At 42.1% G+C, this 19,733-nt stretch overlaps 1 protein-coding gene across 1 annotated transcript; it reads right to left on the bottom strand.

Moving 5' to 3' along the window:
- Window positions 1-15,522: 15,522 nt before the first annotated feature.
- LOC123614564 (insulin growth factor-like family member 1) lies at window positions 15,523-18,521 on the bottom strand. Its single transcript, XM_074371213.1, has 5 exons — window positions 18,272-18,521; window positions 17,412-18,051; window positions 16,787-16,840; window positions 16,409-16,673; window positions 15,523-16,106 (listed from the first exon to the last, which is right to left on the bottom strand). The coding sequence occupies exons 2-5, from the start codon at window positions 17,434-17,436 to the stop codon at window positions 16,097-16,099; spliced, it is 354 nt and encodes a 117-aa protein (XP_074227314.1). The 5' UTR covers window positions 17,437-18,051; window positions 18,272-18,521; the 3' UTR covers window positions 15,523-16,096.
- Window positions 18,522-19,733: the final 1,212 nt, after the last annotated feature.

Below are 19,733 nucleotides of genomic sequence, written 5' to 3'. Positions count from 1 at the left end.
TAATAAAATCAACATATTTTAAAAGTAATAAAATCAACAATGTCTTGTAATAACCTATAATGAGAAAGAATATGAAAAAGAGTGTGTGTATATAAATGTATGTATATAAAACTGAGTCACAGTGCTATACACCAGAAACTAACACATTGTAAATCAACTATACTTCAATTAAAAAAAAATTATAAAATCAAAACCATAGCATCAATTTGCCTTTTGTCACTTAATATTTCATATGCATCTCCAGGTCAGTATATCTACATAATTCTAATCTGTCTTTCAAAATAGTTGCATAATGTTTCTTGGTCTAGGTTTCCCATTTTGACATAATTTCTTTTTTGAAGATTTCCAGTCCCTCTCCACTGCCTGTGCTGAAAAAAAAAAAAAAAATTATCAGACGTACAGCCTTACACATTGGAGTGTTTATAAGTTGTAAATATAGACTTTCCAGGTCAAAACATATACACAGTTAATAGATATTACCAGATTGTTTTCCCCAAAAGACTATTAACAATTCATATTTCTATCACTAATGTATTGGAGCCCCTGCTCACCCCAGAAGTAGGTGTTATCACTTCTTCAATTTATGGGTATAAAGTGATATCTCTTTGTAACTTTAATTGGCAATTTTATGACTACTCAGGAGATAATATTTTTCTGTTTGCTGCCCATTTGGATTTGTCTTTTGTCAATTGCCTGTTAATCAACACTGTCCATTAAAAGAAAATTGGAGTTCTCATCACCAGAGACAAATTTCTTTTCTTTTTCTTTTTTCCTTTTTATTGTATCTATACAAAAAGATGGATGTTAACCTAACTTATTTTGGTAATCACTTCACAATATAAGTAAATCAAACCACCACACTGTATGCATTAAACTCACACAGGGATGTATGTCAATTATTTCTCAATAAAACTGGAAAAATTTTAAAAAGTTAGATTGTTTGCCTTTTTGTTATCAATTTGCAAAATAAAGAAAATAATTCCACTTAATGAGATTGTTGAGTTGTTTTGTGTGTATATTTTGTATCTCAGTTTTTTTGGGGGGGCTGTAATTAGGTTTGTTTGTTTATCTGTTTATTTTTAATGGAGGTCCTGGGGATTGAACTCAGGACCTTGTGCATGCTAAGCACGCACTCTACCACTGAGCTATATCCTCCCTGCTCAGTTCTTTTTAAAAGCACTAAAGAATAAGATACATATAGAAAAGTGTATAAATGCAGTTTTTATAGCATTAATACAGCTAATAGAATTTATAGAGTTAATAGTGGAGAGCTTTGTTAATTTGCACACCATAAGTACACTTTGTATCAAGCATCCAGGTCAGGAAAAAGCTACATTTAAGATTTTAATAGATATTGCCAAATACCATTCCAATTTTTTTTTAGTATTTATATTCCCCAGCAATGTGATCAGTCCAAAGAATGGTATCTTATTATTGTTTTATTTGCATTTCATCAACATTAGAGAGGTGATTATCTTTTCATGTATTAAATAGATGTTTGCATCTATCTTCTGTGAACTGTCTGCTTATCTCTTTTAATCATTTTCTTCTTGGGTTGTTGTATATGGGGATATTAACCCTATATCTGTCAAATGTGCTACAAACCTTTTCCTCCAGTCTGTTAAAATGTTTTAAAAGATGGTTTCTTTGTTTTGTCTTGCTTTAAGAAGACTTTTCCACAAACAATATTATAAAACTTTTTTCTATTGAAAAAATGTTATTGTGTGTTTTACTTTTAGACCTTTGCCTCAGCTAGAATTTATAATTGCATATGGTGTGAGGTAGGGGGGTCTCACTTTGTTTCCAGACAGTTAATCATTTGTCCCAGCATCATTCATGAACTAGATCTGGTTTTACATTTCAGCCCTGCCACATATTAGCTGGATAACCTTGGGCAACTGGGCAGCATTTGACATAGTTGACCACTTCCTTCTTCTCGAAATGCTCATTTCCCTTAGCTTTTGTGTCATAAGACTTTCTTGACTTTTCTTCTGCTTCTCTGGCTGGTCTTTTGTTCTTCCTTTCAGACTCATTCTTTCCTTCTTGATCATCATACCTTTTCTGCCAGGTGATCTGATCCAGAAAATGGCTTCAGCCACCACCCAAATGCAGATAATTTTCAGATTTTTATGTCCAGCTGGGAGCTCTTAGTTGAATTCTGGATCTGTGTATCCACTTGCCTACTTCACATCTCCACTTGGATGTTCCACAGGCACCTCAAATGCAAGATTTCCAAAATGGATCATGATTTGCTCCTCTAAACTGACTCTCCTCCAGGAGTCCCTGTCTAAGGGAATGGTAAGGCATCAATCTGAGCACCCTTCTTGACTATTCCCTACTCTGTCCCCAAAACAGCATCCAAAACGATGCCCAGCACATAGCAGGTGCTCAGTAGATAGTTACTGAATGATTTGATGAATATCCAATCTACCCCCAAGTCAGATTTCTATCTTCTCCTAAATATCTTGTAAATTAAAGCACTCCTGTCTATTTCTGCTCTCTCCACCTTGATTCAGTCACCATCTCCTCCTACCTGGAGTTTGCTCCCACTTCTTCAGTGACCTCCCGTCACGCACCCTGGCCCCTGTGAGGCCCAGGCTCAGATCAAAAGCCAGTCACATTTTTTCTGTGGCCTCTTATAACTCTTGAGATGAGACCTAAGCTCTTCATGATGGCCGACAGAATGGGCTGCTTCTACCTCAGTCACACCTCACTCATGGCAAAGACTCTCTTCAGAGTCCCCCAGCCACCCGCACTTCTTGCTGCCTTTGAAGAAACTTTGACTACCCTACCCCTAGGGGACTCTGTACAAAGAGGAATCAAGAAATTCAGCAACTTCGTACCTTAGCTTTAAGATTTCAAAACACTCAGCTAACATTTTGTAAAAAGACAGGAATATTTACACATCAGATTCCCTAATGATACTAAGAATGCAATCACTAGCCAGGTGGGGTGAAGTCTTCCCTTGTTAGAATTGTATGTATTCTGTATCTCATCAGCCTAAAATTGAGAGATGCCCTTGTGAACATTTACCGCAACTTATAACAATGGGTAATTGTTACATTTCTTTAACCCTGAGATTGTATTACTTGAATACTTTTTTGATAGGAGGAAGTTGGGTTTACTTGCTGTGTTTTAGGAAGTTGAATTTTTTAAGTATTTAACTCCCCCATTGGCGGGAATACCTGCTCAACTCTAGAGAGCGACATTCTCCCAGCATCAACAAGACAACTTCTTAAAAGATTACACTCCTTCTTGCTCTTGTAACGGGTCACATGACCCACAAAAATGACACTTAGATCTGAATTATGTTAACTGTCAATGATATATCATTGAATGTACAACCCTGTCTCAAAAAGCTTATAAAACTGCCTTGATTTCTAACCAGCAGAACAGTTCTCAGAGCTTTGTGAGATGATCTTCCCAGGTTATACACCTCAAATTTGGCTCGAATAAAATTTTCCATTTCTTTCTTGATCGACTGATTAATTTTTCATTGACATACTTGGCGTAGTTGGCAGGACATCACAGACACTCACCAGAAGACACCTGGAGTCTACCTGGAACCAGTGCTTGGTACCAGCATGGGCCCATTGAACTTCACCGGCTTCTCCGTAGTCCTCAGGTGTTCTGGTGAGTTCTCCTGATGTTCAGATCTCACTGTTTGGGTGATGATCCTAAAATTTTATTCAGGCTGCTTTTCACCTAAGACTCAGAATCTTAAGGGGCAGCAGTGCATTTCCCAGGCCAGGGACTAGGGGGCCTGGGGGAGAGGCCCAGGGAAATGTAGGCGGCTGGTTTTTGTTAAATCTGGCTTAAACTGAGAAAAAAAAATGGGCTGATATGTGGTCTGAACAAAACTTTTGCTGATGAAATGAGAGACTGAATTACTCAGTTTCAAAGAATAAAGGGACAGTTTGCTCTTTCTGGTCACATGGTGTCCTCAGGTGACTGAGGATCTCGGGGAAGTGTCTGAGGATCAGCCTCACTATATGCAGTGGTCCCACAGGGGACCCCATCACGACCATCAGGTAAGAACCACTTGTCCCCGGCGCGGAGGGGCGACGCAACAGAGGCTGATCACCTAGTGCTCCGAGCATCCCTGATGGTTTCAGGCTGTCACAGGGAGAAACCAAGCCATGTGAAAGAAGTCAAATCAACCCCAGGGTAACTTCTTGGGAAGCTAGACTCAGAAGTAGCACACATGCAATCCCGCACACTGTCCTCAGAAATTTGTTCAGATCATATCTCATATCTCATCTGAATTAGGTTACGAAATGAATACAGGGAAATTGTGCCTCAAAGGCCAAACAGCTCCCGTGCAAACAGCCACCTGTGGGGATACCAGCTGGGTTTATGTATGACTGCAAGGACTTAATTGGGAGCTAAAGGAAACTGGGCCCCGAAATAGCCACATTGGGGTTCTTTTGGGACTCCAAAACTAAATTTTGAGCATGCAGTAAAAGCTAGCAGTCTTCTGTGCCTGCAGGGCCTACTGGAAATAACAGTGGTGTTTTTCTCTTTCCTAAAATGAGATTAGCAGGGAAAAAATATTTGTGGGGCCAGCTCCATGGATCCTTTGAACTGGAGAAACATTTACAGTACTAAAATTTTAGAGAGCGCTCATCTCGAACGATTGCATCTGTTTTAACCCAGGGATATTCCCTGAAAGTGTTTGTAAATAGATTACCAAAGCGAAAGGCCATTGATCTGACTAAAGGGACCGTAGCTGATATTTGGAGCCTAATAGGAATTTTGGGGGAGGCCTTCTCCCCTAAATAAAGGAAAATAAAACAATCCAACAGAGATGAATGGGGCTTTCAGTCCTTTGATATCATTGAAGTGGCCACCCAATTCTTTGAGAAACTCAAAATTCCTTGTCTTACAGATCCAGTCTTTGCAGGACCAGAGGTGTGGCTTCAGAAATAATCCAAAGTCCACCAATTCTTTTCCCACTCCCCAAACCCCCTCTATTTATCTTAAGAGGCTTGTAAGGTTTGAATTTTTTTTTTTTCCCACTGGTCTCAGGGGAAAAAAGTCATCCTAGGAGGAACTTGCATTTCTCCTCCAGGCCTTCGAAATGCAAATGTTCTACCTGCTCTTCTCCAGGAACTCTAATCTCTGCCATCTTTTTATAGATGCAAATTTTGAGAAAGGGGAACTTGACTTGTCAAGCACAAACAGAATTTTTTTTTAATTTGCATTCTTTTTTTATTGAAGTCTAGTCAGTTTACAATGTTGTGTCAATTTCTGGTGTATAGCATAAAGCTTCAGTCATACGTGAACATACATATATTCGTTTTCATATTCTTTTTTTCATTATTGGGTACCACGAGATATTGAATATAGTTCCCAGTGCTATACAGTATAAACTTGTTGTTTATCTATTTCATATATAATAGTTAGTATCTGCAAATCTTGAACTCCCAACTTACCCCTTCCCATCCCCTTTAACCCTTGGTAGCCATAAGTTTGTTCTCTAAGTCTGTGAGTCTTTTTCTATTTTGCAAATAAGTTCATTTGTATGTTGCTGTGTTTTTTTTTTAGATTCCATGTATGTGTTATCATATGGTATTTTTCTTTCTCTTTCTGGCTCATTTCACTTAGAATGACGATCTCTAGGTCCATTCATATTGCTGCAAATGGCATTATTTCATTGTATTTTATGGCTGAGTAGTATTCCATTGTGTAAATATACCACAACTTCTTTATCCAGTTTCCATGCCTTGGCTATTGTAAATGGTACTGCTGTGAACATTGGTGTGCATGTGTCTTTTTGAGTTATAGTTTTCTCTGGATATATGCCCAGGACCGGGATTGCTGGATCATTTGGTAAGTCTGTTTTTAATTTTTTAAGGAAACTGCATACCAAGAACAAATAGAAATCTTAAACGTCTTCCATAGACGTGAGTAAAAATTTTTAACCATCTAGACAGGTGACTTTGATTTGTTCCATCTGCCAGAAACCCAATTTGAACTCAACCTCTTTTGTAACTGATGGGTTGTAAATTGTTGTACCTGATTCATGGCTGGAATTTTGAAATGGGAATTATGAGGTCTCTGTCTGTTTGCATGTTTGTACATATCTATATACATGTTGTAGATATATGGTATTGAGAGACAATTTGTAAAAGAGCTGTATTTAATTGGCTTAAAGGAAATTAAGTGCATAATTAAATATTCAGAAATAGAAGAGAAACTGGCCAGGATGAAAACTGAGTTCACGTGATCTAGAAAATATTCAGTACTGAATTTATATCTCGTATTAAAGTTAGCTTAAGCTTATTGGTTTGATTAATAGAGATGTGTCTTAGAGCAATGGTTCTTTTTTATGTCAATTTTTTGAAATTAAAAAAAATTTATTTGTTGATGGAGGTACTGAGGATTGAACCCAGGACCCTTTGCATGCTAAGGAGATGTTCTACCAACTGAGCTGTACCCCCCAAACAAAAAAACAAAACAAAACAAATCAAAAAAAGAATAGAGATGTGTCCTTAGAGTCATCAATATTAAGTCGTAATACTTTCGTTGTTCTTAGGTTTACTAGATGTCACATGACCTCATTCCTGTTACAAAGTTTGTCACTAAGAAACATAACAATACGACGAAATTTTTAAATAAATAAAATAGAGATAAATGAGAAGAGCTTTTAGGTAAACTCCTTAGGAATAACTGTATTTTGGGCATGTCTGCTTTAAGGATAGTACCTCCAGATTTTGGTAACTTGAAACTAAATCAAGTTAAAACAGGAATTCATTCACTATATGGGTCACTTCAAATAGGATAAAATACTAGGACATTAACTGCTGGGCAGGTCTAAATTTCCCTGCCTTTGTCTTCTTAGAAGAGGAAGGCTAAAGCATTAAGTTTGTCAATCAGGAAATGCTGGTGTGACAAACAGTTTATAATTACTTGCTTCTTGGTTTTCACTAGAGATTAAGATTTTAAGGTTAAGAATAAGGGAAACATTTCAGAACGCCAGGAAAGTGGGATGTGTGTTTTCAGCCAAGAAGGCATGTGGCATGAAAATGCATTTTGTTAGAGGAAAAAGGTGGTTTTATTGTAGAGCTGGTTTCTGTTTCCAAATGGAAAAGAAAGTCAGGGACAGATTAATATGGATACAGAAAGTTGCAGAAGGTTTGCGGAGGAAAAATACAGAGAGTTGTGTGCATGGTCAGGATTGGCTAAGATTGGATTTAATTAAGGAAATGAATTTTAAAGGTACAATGGTACAAAACCTGAATTTGCTTCTTTCTCTAAGAGGCCAAAGTTGTCTTAAAATGTTGAACTGCTTTTGGTAATGATTGTGAGTTTCTGTGTTTAACTGATCTGTATTTGCCATTGAAAACTTTTATTGTCAACTTGGTTTAGTGAATGCATATTTTTTCCACAGTAACCTATGATTCCCTTTGACCAAGTGTTTTAAAACTTTGATATTTTTGACAAACTTCCCATAAGATCAGATTCTAAATGAAATTCATTTGACCTTTAGCCAACTTTGAGGTTTTGCAAAGGTTGTGGAACCCTTCAAAACATTTGTTTTCTTCATATCAGAGAGAGGAATATAAAACTAATTGGGCTTATTTGGTATTGTTCAATTTCCTGGCATTGTCAATTAAGTGATGATAAAAACTTCGTTGATTGTATCATATAGGCAGATGTTTCTCATATACATTCTAGAAATTATATGGAATTTGTAAAATTCTGGTATGTCCTGGTGAATATCATCACTCAGAATTTTAGTGTGTGTCACATCAGTAACAAAGGCTCTTTTCAATTGCATTGTAATCGAAAGTCTTTAACCTTGACTTTTTAAGTTTTTGTCATTTATAGACAATTATTGTTGTACTCTGATACTTTTGCAAAAATGCTTTTCTTCAAGATTTATAGAAAGGACTTTTGATAGGTACAGATTTCTGGTAACTTTCAGATCATACCACCGAACTGGGTAAGAAGTTATAATTAGTAGAAAACCTAGTGGCTTCGTAAAACTGTTAAAAGAAGATTAAGATCACAGATTAGTCACATGGGACTTAGTGAACTTATGAGTATGGCTATAATTTTTGGTCTTTGAAATATTACTGATTTTTAGTCTGTGTTTTTCAGATATAAGGAAACTTTCAAATTACACCTCTGTAAGTAGAACTGAAATATCTTTCATCTCTACCTGATCTCTCCAGAATTTGGAAACTCATGTTCCCAGTAGCTTTCTTAGGTAATATAAGGGGGGCCACCTCCTAACAGGTGCAGGAATCTCAAGATATTTTGGGGACCTCAAGAAGAGAGGAATTTACCGAAATCCATCACCCAAATCTAGAGCTATCACAGTCAGAATCTGTGACACGCTCTTGGTGTGGCTTTTCTGGCCTTATGAAGTTCAAGCCAAGATTCTTTATGAAAAGTTCCAGCACAGACCATTTAAAAGAGTCTATGGTCAACTAACCAGATTTTTGGTAGAAATGAGGGTAATCTTAGAGAGAAAAGATTATGTTTCAGTGAGTATTAAATTCTAGTATTGTTAATTGAGGTCAGTATTTACTGGTTAAGACTTCCTAGATAGCTCCTTGTAAAGTTTAGTTATTAAAAGGACATTCTAAGTTTGTTTTGGAAGTTTAGCACAGTACTCTAACTTTGGATGAAGATCTGATTTGCCATGACCTACAACCAGGAGATTATTCATACTGGGAAAGACATCCGGTAAATGGCTTGCTGCAGCCGCATTGGAAGGGACAATATCAGGCCTCCCCTGAATGAGCTGCAACTCCTATTTCTTTTATTATTATTTTTTATTTTTATTTTTTTAACATTTTTTATTGATTTATAATAATTGTACAATGTTGTGTCAAATTCCAGTGTAGAGCACAATTTTTCAGTTATACGTGAACATATATATATTCATTGTCACATTTTTATCTCTGTGAGCTACCGTAAGATCTTGTATATATTTCCCTGTGCTATACAGTATAATCTTGTTTACCTATTCTACAATTTTGAAATCCCAGTCTATCTCTTCCCACCCCCCGCCCCCTTGGCAACCACAAGTTTGTATTCTATGTCTATGAGTCTGTTTCTGTTTTGTATTTATGTTTTATTTGTTTGTTTGTGTTTTTTTAAATTTTAGATTCCACATATGAGCGATCTCGTATGGTATTTTTCTTTCTCTTTCTGGCTTACTTCACTTAGAATGACATTCTCCAGGAGCATCCATGTTGTTACAAATGGCGTTATGTTGTCAGTTTTTATGGCTGAATTGCCATTCCTATTTCTGATATCTGACTTCCACTAAGATCAGCGCTACCAGAGAAGGAAGAGAAGAAGATGACATCTGAAGTAGACAGCTGCTGACCCAAGATGCCAGACCAAACCTGAATACTGATTACTTTGACAATTGCTCACAGTTTTGCTTATGAACCAAATGTATTTCTTGGGCTCAGTCATATGCAAATTTCAAAAATTAATCCAGTGGGGAGAGTGTAGCTCAGTGGTAGAGCGCATGCTTAGCATGCACGAGGTCCTAGGTTCAATCCCCAGTATCTCCATTAAAAAATAAACAAACAAACAAATAAATAAATGAATGTAATTACCCTCCCCAACAACAACAAAAAATAAGTTGAAATAAAATGTTTAAAAAAGAAAAAAAAATCAAACCAATTGCTGGGTTTATGGCCAATTGCCTGTGTCTCGTGCACCCAGGTTGCCTTGGTGGAATTTACCTCTTCAAGGCTCTAATTGGGTGGCCCTTAGAAACTATTTTAAAAGGAAGCCTAGTACCACGCAAGCTAATGTTACTGCCAATATCACTAAGTGAGACCTTTCTTACTCGGTCAATTAATCATGCTTGTTTTGGCCATAAATCGTCCTTTTATTAGATTTTTTAAAACATTTTTTTATTGATTTATAATCATTTTACAATGTTGTGTCAAATTCCAGTGTAGAGCACAATTTTTCAGTTATACATGAACATATATATATTCATTGTCACATTTTTTTCTCTGTGAGCTACCATAAGATCTTGTGTATATTTCCCTGTGCTATACAGTATAATCTTGTTTATCTATTCTACCTTTTATTAGATATTGAATATTGGGTAGCTCCTAACAGGACCCAGTGGATTTATGGAACAAGTTGTGATGTTGGATTTCCCCAGGTTGGTTAGGGAGATGCGCAACTGGTTTCCCTTGGGCTCAAGGTCACTTACAGGCAGGCTTGGAAACAGCTCCTGCCAATCTGTCAATCTGCACGCAGGTTTCTACCAGTTTTCCACTGATCTAACCATTTGGCCAAGATATTTGTTAACTCATCTTATGACCCACAAAGAGTCAAATTTCTGCTCTGGGCAATCCTCTCCCCAGTTTAGGGGAAATACTAAGAAAATGGTTTGGTTCAGGAGGATTTTGGTTTAAATCTTTGCTAACGACATTGTTGTTTCTACTATCATTTTAAATTATAGTTTGTGGAACTTATAAAGCCATAGTTTCCTGTCGTTCATGCTGTGTATCACTGGCCAGAGGGCGTGCCATCACCATCTGGTCACAGGCGTCTCTGCTCACTTTCTCCCTAACCGTGGAGTTGCAGGTGGGCGTCTTGGCCTCGCAAGGGTCCTGTGCTGTGATATATCTTTAGGCCCTGACTCTCCCGGGGAGTGGTTTGCTTCTAATAACAGCAGTGGCAACCATAATGATGAAGAACTAAGAGCCAAGAGTTACTGGGTTTTATGGTGATGTAGAAGATCACATAGCAATTTTGTCCCTCAGATCTGAGTCTACAGGCACAATTAGCCAGGGTGCAGAGAGAGAGGAACAGAGTGAACAAAGGTGAGGTGATGTTGTAGAACTATAAGAAGGTGGATGTTTCCGGAGTGTAAAGGACCAGAACGTGTAGGGAGCCACATCAGCAGAATCAGGCTATGCTGAACCTTGTCTGGTACAATGAGGTCTGGACTTCATGCATGGGCACTAGGGAGCCACGGAACAGCATATAAGGATGGGTATGATGTACAACACCTTGTTTTTTGTTTTTTTTTTTTTAATTTTCAGATAAGTATCTCATCATCTGACATTTTTATTTAGGAATAGAGCACCGATGATTGACTTGAAGTTAATCCAATATTTTTATTGAACACTTTATTCTTCAGATTTTAGCCATTTTGTATTTCATTTTTTAACACTTTTATCGTGGTATGGTTCCTGTACAGTAAATTAACACGCATTTCAGATGTACACTTTGATGAATTTTGGTAGATGTATACTCCAATGAAACTACTACCACAATCAAGACAGCGAAAATTTCCATCCCTGCCCAAGAGGTGCAATTTTTGAATTCCCAATTTATCCCTTCCCACCTCCTTTACCCCCTGGTAACCATGAGTTTGTTCTTTATGTCTGTGAGTCTGTTTCTGTTTTGTAGTTGTTTTTTTGTGTCCCTTTTTGTTAGATTCCCCATGTAAGTGATATCATATGGCATTGGCCTTTCTCTTTCCAGCTTACTTCTTTTAGAATGGCAATCTCCAGGTCCATTCATGTTGCTGCAAATGGCATTATTGTATTCTTTTTTATGGCTGAGTAGTATTCCTACATATATGTGTGTATATATGGCACATCTTCTTTATCCAATCATCTGTTGATGGACATTTGGGTTGTTTCCATGTCTTGGCTATTGTAAATATTACTGCTATGAAATTTGGGGTGCAGGTATCTTTTTGTATTATGTTTTTCTCTGGATATATGCCCAGGAGTGGAATTGCTGTATCACATGGTAAGTCTATTTAGTTTTTTTTAAGGAAACTCCATACTGTCCTCCAGAACACCTTGCATTTTTGAGAGCTCATTCTAGGGATCAGAGAGGGAGAGAGAGTGGGAGACAGCAGACAACATTAGAGGGTGCCTGTAACCATGGAAACGTCTGCAAGGCACTTTTCAACCCTGAGGGAAGGCGCAATTTGTGTGGTCCACACTTCAGAAGGCAGCAAAGATGCCGAAAGAATCACGTCTGTGATAACATTGCTGAGCCACTGGGACTAACCTCATCTAAGGTCAGCCCTCTTACCAAATTCTTCTGCCCTTGGACACTCCAGACATTCGAATGATTTTTGTTATTTTTTCTCTCAACTTCCTATTTGATTAGGACTGTTGTATTTACTGCATCTTTGAAAGACTGTCTAATATAATTGCTGTGGTAGGTTGAAAAATGGTCCCCCCCAAAGATATCCATGTCCTAGTCCCTGGGACCTGTGAATGTTATTTTATATGGCAAAACTACAACCCCTAAAAGGGTCTTTGCAGATGGAGTCTGTTAAGGATTTTGAGATGGGGAGATTATCCCAGATAATCCAGCTGGTAAATACAATCACGTGTATCCTTCTAAGCGGGAAGCAGAGGGATATTTGACCACAGACAGAAAACAGGGTGATCCATAGACAGAGGCAGGGTTTGGGGCTATAAGTCAAAGACACCAGCATCCACCAGAAACTGGAAAAGGCAAGAACAGATTCTCCCCTAAAGCTTCTAGAGAGAGCATGGCTCTACAGACACCTTGATTTCAGACCTCTGACCTCCAGAACTATGAAAGAATCAATTTCTGTTATTTTAATCCACTAAGTTTGTGGTAATTATACTAAGTACTGAAAGCTCAAGGGTAAGATTATCAAACTAGGTTTATTATTTATTGATTTATTTTATTGAAGAACAATTACAATGTGTCAATCTCTCATGTACAGCACAGTGTCCCAGTCATGCATATATATATATTCATCAAACTGGATTGGGGAAAAAAAGCCCAACTCCATCTTCACAAGTGACATAATTTAAATATTAGCATTGGAAGTAAAACAAAAAATGAAAGAATTAAAGGGAGAAAGATAAACCTACTATCATAGTGGGAAGTTTTACCTCTCAATAGCAGAGAGAACAAGCAGAAATAATTAGAAAGGATATTAAAAGATGATAAACAACATAATTAAAAACATGACCTAATTGATATTGACAGAATAGCGCACCTCTAATAAGAAAATCCTTTCTTTTCAAATACCCGTGAATTCTTACCAAAGTCAACCTTATGCTAGAAATCCTGAACACATTTCCAGAGATCAAAGTCCTTGATAATATATTCTCTGACCACAAAAGAATTAAGCTATAAATCAATGACAAATGGAAAATGAGAAACTCCATAATTGCCTGGAAATAATATATTATTGAGAAGGGATGAAATAGAGTGATGTAAATAAAGAATCAGCTTGTGTTCTTCCAGAAGGAGGTCTAGCTTCTAGAGGATGAGTCCAGCAGGGACATGAGTCCACCAGGGGTGGGGGAAGGGGTTGAAGGAATGGTCACCATCAGCTGCAGTGTCACCCATAAGGACCCAGGCAAGCTGGGGGTCCCTCTCCAGGGTTCTGGGACTTGAGCTGGGAGTAGGGGGGAGGGTTCCCACTGAACGGCGGCAGAAGGGTGGTAAAGCTGACCATGAGAAGGTTCTCTTCTGAGAGCAAGTTGGTAACAATAGCAACTCGAAGGGCAACGGTGTGTGTGACAGCGGGATGCAAAAGGGTCTCTTCTGCAGGGAGGTGCGTGACTGTGGCCGGTGCCATGGAGAAACAGACAAGACGGAGGCTCCTGTTGGCCCATCCCTTGGCCAAGGCTTAGGGAAACGTATTAAGGGAGAGCGGGGGTGATGCTCTGGGAATCTTTGCATGTGAAATTAGGTGAGTATGCGAACACTGGAAAATATCCAGGAGTCACTGCTGGATAAACAGGAAGGGTGGGGGAGTAAAGCCCTGAGATCTGTGGGCTGAGAGCAGTTTCCTGGGTGGGATGAGCGGACACTGAGAAATCTTGGGATGTTTGGGGCGTAGCTGGGACACACGGGAGATCTGAGGGCTCTCGTTGATGACTGGGCAACAACGGTGCAAACATACTGTATATGGTTGTTAAGTCAGGTGACTCTGAAGCCACCTCGTAGGAAGAAGTTGGAGTCGAGTTTGCTGAGTCAGGTGACTGCCCTGTGTGATCTGCATGGGGAAATGTGAAGTTTTGCAGTGGAGGTGAGGCTGGTTTGGCCTGGGGTGGGGGGAGTCCCCAGTAAGTGTGAGGTGAAGCATCCTCTCCTGGCCTTGTGATGCTGGGAGGAGAGAGTGAGATGCTGGGGAAGACTGGCCTGTTACCTGGAAAGTCAAAGTTGGGGGACCCTTTAGGGGTGGAGCCAAACTTGACCCCTGTCTCCTGAGATGCAGACATGGTAGAGAAACTGGCTGCTCCTGGGACTTTCTGCCCGCTCCTCTGACTACAGAACTGGGGGTTGGGCTTGTGTCTCGTGTGTGTGTGTGTATGTGTGTGTGTGTGTGTCTGTGTGTGTGTGTGTCTTGTGTGTCTGTGTGTTTGTACGCGTGCATTGAGGGAGTGTGTCCTCCAAAGGAACGCACAAATGAACAAAGCAGACAGATATGCAGAGATTCACTTTCTGAAGTGTTCTGTCCTTTTGTCCTGGGATCGGACTTCCACGTTGTAGGTGCTGGAAGCACCAGTGTTAGCAGCTGGAGGGTTACAGCAGATCAGTTCTGAGAGTGTAACAGGGAAGAACAAATCTGACTCCATATTGGATCTGTTTCTCTTACTTTAAACTTTGTGTTCTATTGCTTGTTAATCACTAAAGGAATGTTGCCTACAAGCTTAAATTATATGTAATGGCCCATCCCTGGGAACCCTGCCTCCCAGGTAATGAGCATTAAGCTAAAATAGCTTTGTTTAGCTCACAGGAGACATCCTGACCAGGCCCCCCCTGTGAAGGGCTGCGGGAAGGAAGAAATTAACACCTCCCCTCCGGAGGCTGACAGGAAACAGGAAATGTTTGCCTTTACTCCCTCCCCTTTTAGTATAAAAAAGAAGCCTGAATTCTAACTCAGGCCAGATGGTTCTTTGGGGGCGTTAGTTCACCATCTTCTTGGTCCGCTGGTTTTCTGAATAAAGTCACTATTCCTTGCCCCAACAACTCGTCCCTCAATTTACTGGCCTGCTGTGTAGTGAGCAGTATGAGCTTGGACTTGGTAACAACTGACCAGAGCTGACACAAAAGGAGGAAGGTAAGAATCTTACAGATTGTCTACTTGGACCTTTTCTTCTGCTTTGTGATACCAAGTCCAATCTGTCTGTTTCCAGTAATAATGCTGACAAATTTTGATTTATTCCAAGGAAATAATTTTGGAGACAAGTAAGTTCTTCCTGTGTGAGAGTCTCAACCCCTCACATCACAATGTACTGGCTGGTGGAAAGTCCAGCCCTGGGCTTGGATTTTCAGGAGAAAAGACTTCTCTCTGCAGTGCCGACGCTTCCCCCTCCGGCCCTCCCTCCCCCTCCCCCCCCCAATTAGCTCTCAGAGCTGCCCCAACCTGCCCTGAGCCCTTTGCCCGCCAGGGGGCGCGCTGGCCCAACCGCCCTCCTGGGAGGGGAGTCAGGCCCCTCCCTCCCTGTGGGTCCCTTCCCCACCTTGTGCCACACCCTGTCGAGGTCAATGCGAGAAACCTGAGCCTTGTGATTGAGATGAGGCTTTTTATTCAGTGAAACCAGGAGGTCCTGGTATCTTGAAATTTGTTTATCTCTGGGAAAAGCAGGCAGACCTTGCACTCTTGGAAACCAGAGGAAGGACTCATGTCCAAGGAGTAAGACCATTCCCAACGCTTCAGGCTCCCACCATGACAGGATATGTAAAGCTGCAAAATTTATTAAGTGCCTTGTGTTTTGCACCTGGTGGAGAAAATGCCGGAAAGGATGAAATATCTCACGAAGGGTCCCCAGTGCCAGCCTAGGGATTGTCTGATGATACTGGCCACAGGGGTAATTGTGAGACGTCAGGGCCCTCAGCATCTCCAACGGTAGAATAATCTCTCACAATTGTCCAGGTTCATAGAAAGGGGACTGGTCACCTTGCTCAGGGCAGATTCAGGCTGAGTGTTTAAGAGGAGAAAGAATGAGGAGGGAGGGTGGAGCCTGAGTGTCTCCGATCCCCAAATATCCATGCCACACCCCAGATCTAAGGCAATATCACGTCCTTCTCTCCAGGCTCATTCAGGAAGCAGAATCTAGCCGTCTTCTGGTTCCCTGATCTCTGGTCAGCTGACACTGAAGAGAGAGACAGAGAGTGAGCCAGAGAGTGATGGACAGAAAAGGGGAGATGAACAATTGAGGCAGAAGAGTGGAAAAGAAACACATAAGAAGGACAACAAAGAGGATGAGAGAGAAATAAAAATGAAAGGAGAAAGAAGCAAGCAGAGAAAAAGAGAGAAGTAGATTGAATAGAGTGGGTGGACAGGGACAGAAGGACACGGAGAAGAGTGCTAGGGGTGGTTGAGTCATAGAACAGGCATCCAGACACTCCCTGCTCTCCTGCACCCCCTCATCCCTTGGAAGGACCAGAACCTTACCTGCGACAAATCCTATCATCTGAGGATGGGGCCAAGTAACAGTTTTGACCTTTCACCTTCACCACGAAGGATTCCTGGGGCCTCCTAACTGACCATGGGCAGCACTGCTCGAAGCAGACCCTGAAGGTGCAGTTGCCACACTTTCGGGTCCTGCCCAAGGGTACCACAGCATCATCATAGCAACAGTGCTGCAAGGGGTCATAGAACTGGTCCCCACATCTCCTGTGTGGCTGGCACAGCATCAGATGAGTGTCTGTGGGGGGCACTGTGGAAAAGAGAGCTGGTGTGGGCCAGGCAGCAGGGCAGGCAAGTCCTAGGCTGGGATCTTCTGGGAGCTGCACCCTCACCCCCAAGGGTCTGTGTCCCTCCTGGGCTCACCTGGGGCTCCGTGTGAGCAGAGGAACAAGAGGATACAGACAGCGGCTGATACAGCTGTGGGAGAAGAAAGGGATGAGGCGGGGCTGATGGGGCAGCCACTGGTCCACCCAGGGAGCCCAGTCTTGGGAAGGAAGGGAAGGGTCCGAGAGATCGTCTGTCCCGAATGAGGCTCAGGAGACAGTTAGGGGCAGACCTGTGTTCAGTGTCTGGGGATTACGGGTCTGCGGAAGTCGAGGGGATACAGGCAGGACTCTTAGAAGAAGTGGGTTTAGGGTTCTGAGGAATGTAGGTGTTTCCAGGGAGGGAAGAGTTTAGAGTAGGAGGCTCAGGTGGAGTCAGGCTCTAAAGGGGACTGAGCTGACACTGGTATCGTGTTACGTAAGTGACCAATATGAAAATGTAGAAGATTGGGTTTGGAGTGGGAACTTGGGATACTTGGGCATGAGTTTGGGAACTGAGTCAGGGATGTGGATGGGGCTGATCTTGGGACATGGAAAGGGTACAGCTGGGATGGAGTCACCTGTCTGGCTTGAGGCTGAGAGGGAAGATTGAGTTGAGGCAAGGATGGGGTTGTAGCTAAGATTGGAGATAGGCTCCAAAAGAATCGGGGTCGGGTCCTCCTTACCCAGGACGCAGCATCGTGGAGTCATGGCTCTGAGTTGGCTGCAGTGGAGTCAATGGAGGTTTGGCAGATCCCAGCAGGTGCTTTTATTCCCCAGCGAAGAGCTCTGATGTCAGCCCTCCCACCTTCCTGCCTGGCCGGCAGAGACATGCCGTGCCCTTGGGGCAGGAGCAGGTTTCAGATGTGGAGTCTGTCACAGTCCAACATGAAGTCCCCGTGACTCAGTATTTTCCACACTTTTGCTGATTGCTGACCTCTTACATCCGACTGGGGGGTGGGGGGCTGTCAGCTCCCTGGACTCACAGCTTCAGGCTAGGGCCCCCAATATAGGAACAGCTCCCCACCACAGATCATGGTATTTAGGCAAAAAGAGACTCTTTTTTTGCACGTTTGGAAATACCAGATTGAACAAGGTTGGGAAAAAGGGGAAATGCCTCAGGAGGATGCTGGGGTGGCTCATGAAACGGAAACATGGAAAAGGCCCTAGAGGACCCCCAGGACTCACACTCTCCTCCCGTTAGTCTCTTCGTTAATGGTCATTTATTCAGAAGCAAATAATCCACTTAGCACCTTATGCTAAATTCAGGCATAGGTGACAGAGTGGTGAGTGGGACATTCCAAAGTCACAGTTTTCAAGGAGTTTCTGAGAGAGAGGAAGAGAAAGAAAATGGGAAAGTAAAGGATGAGAGTTTGGGTTGTAGTCAATGTCACTATCAATGCTCCTTGTCTGTGGGAGAAATTCCACCACCCTCAGTAGATTCTCAAAGGCATTGACCCTTCGCATGCATATTGAGTGGGAGATGGATGTGTAATTTCTTCTGGGAAGAGCTGTCTTGGGGTCAGAAGGTGAAGGATTCACTTACCTGGGGGATGCTGTGGGGTGAGTTCTGTGGGTCCATGTCACCCTGTGCAGTGAGCACTAGGAGGTCCCTCTCCCAGATCCTGCAGGAGTCCATCCCTTGGTGGAGCGGATGACCCCAAACTGTACCCCAGCAAGGTCAAGTTTCTCTCCAGAGCTTGGAAAGGTGACCTGTCACATTTGCAGGAGCTGTGCCCCCTCCACACCCCTTTCCTGCACTTGGAAAATCCCTGCCTTCTGTGTCTCTGCTTCCACAGTAGAGCCTCCAACACTGTTCTTCCAGACTCCCCTCCAACTGGAGCATAGACTCGGGCTCCTCCTTGACATGCTCCGCATACCAGGCAGAAGCTACGTGAGTGACCTGGTGAGGCAGGAATGGAGCCTCATGATGAGGCAGGAACTGCATCAGTGCCCCAACCCAGCAGTGATGGAGGATTCAGGGAGATATCCAGGTCAGCTCCAAGGGTTGTCCCAAGGCAAGTCTGATGTCTCTCAGGTGAAGGCAGAGCTCTCCTCGCAGGCCCAGCTCTAGGGGGTAGTCGTGGGGTGGACACTGATACTCACACGCCAGGTCTCCTGTGTAGAAAGTGACTTTTCCTCTCTGAGCCTCAGTTCCCTTCCCTGTCAAATGGGGATGATCACTGCCTGTTGACCCGTTGGTTTTTGATCTAAAAGAGATGACAGACACATTTAAGAGCCTGACAGTAAAGATTCGCTGAGGATGAGTGGTGTGCCTGGCCCTGTGCTGAGATTGCTGGAGACACAGTGATGACTCAGTGGCAGGTCTGGTCCCTCTGTAGGGGGCTATAGACCATTCTTAGATCATGATGGCTCAGAGAGGTCAGATTTGGGTAGAGGAAACCCAGGGGATGTGGGAGCCCAGATCAGGGGGTGATCACATGCCTTGGGAGTTCTAGGAGGGCTTCCTGGAAGAGGGGATATGTGAGCTAAGATTTCAAGGATGAACTAGAACTGTGAGTATTTCAGGAAGGCTGAGCCCAGAGAGGGTAGAGGGAGTGAGGGGGGCAGGGTCAGCCCCTTGTGAGCCCCCAGGAGGACTCAGGATGTTATCCTCAGTGCACTGGGTACCATGGCCAGACCCTGAGCACAGAAGGAAGACATTCAGATTTGTGTCTACAAATATCCCAGTATCTGTCTGCTGTGAGGAGGGTGGACAGGAAGGTTGAGACCTGAGTTCAGAGCCCAGGGAAGATCCTGCTATAGCAGAAATATCTGTGCAATTACCAGAGCTCCTAAATGTTTTCTTTCTCCCATGGGAGCAGAGGTATGCTCCCCTCCCAGCCCCACATATCCACCCCCGCCACCAACCAGTTTCTGGCCTCCCATCTCCTGCAGCCTGCGGAGTAGAGCGGTGCTTTCAAACTGTGGATTGCAACCTTTTAGTAGGTTAGATAACTACTTGAGTTGGTCAGAAGCTCTATAATTTTTTAATTGAAAAATATAGA

The sequence above is a fragment of the Camelus bactrianus genome, chromosome 9, assembly GCF_048773025.1.
Source record: "Camelus bactrianus isolate YW-2024 breed Bactrian camel chromosome 9, ASM4877302v1, whole genome shotgun sequence".
Taxonomy (NCBI): domain Eukaryota; kingdom Metazoa; phylum Chordata; class Mammalia; order Artiodactyla; family Camelidae; genus Camelus; species Camelus bactrianus.
Note: the sequence above shows the minus strand (reverse complement) of the source record. Positions and strands in the feature narration are given on the sequence as shown.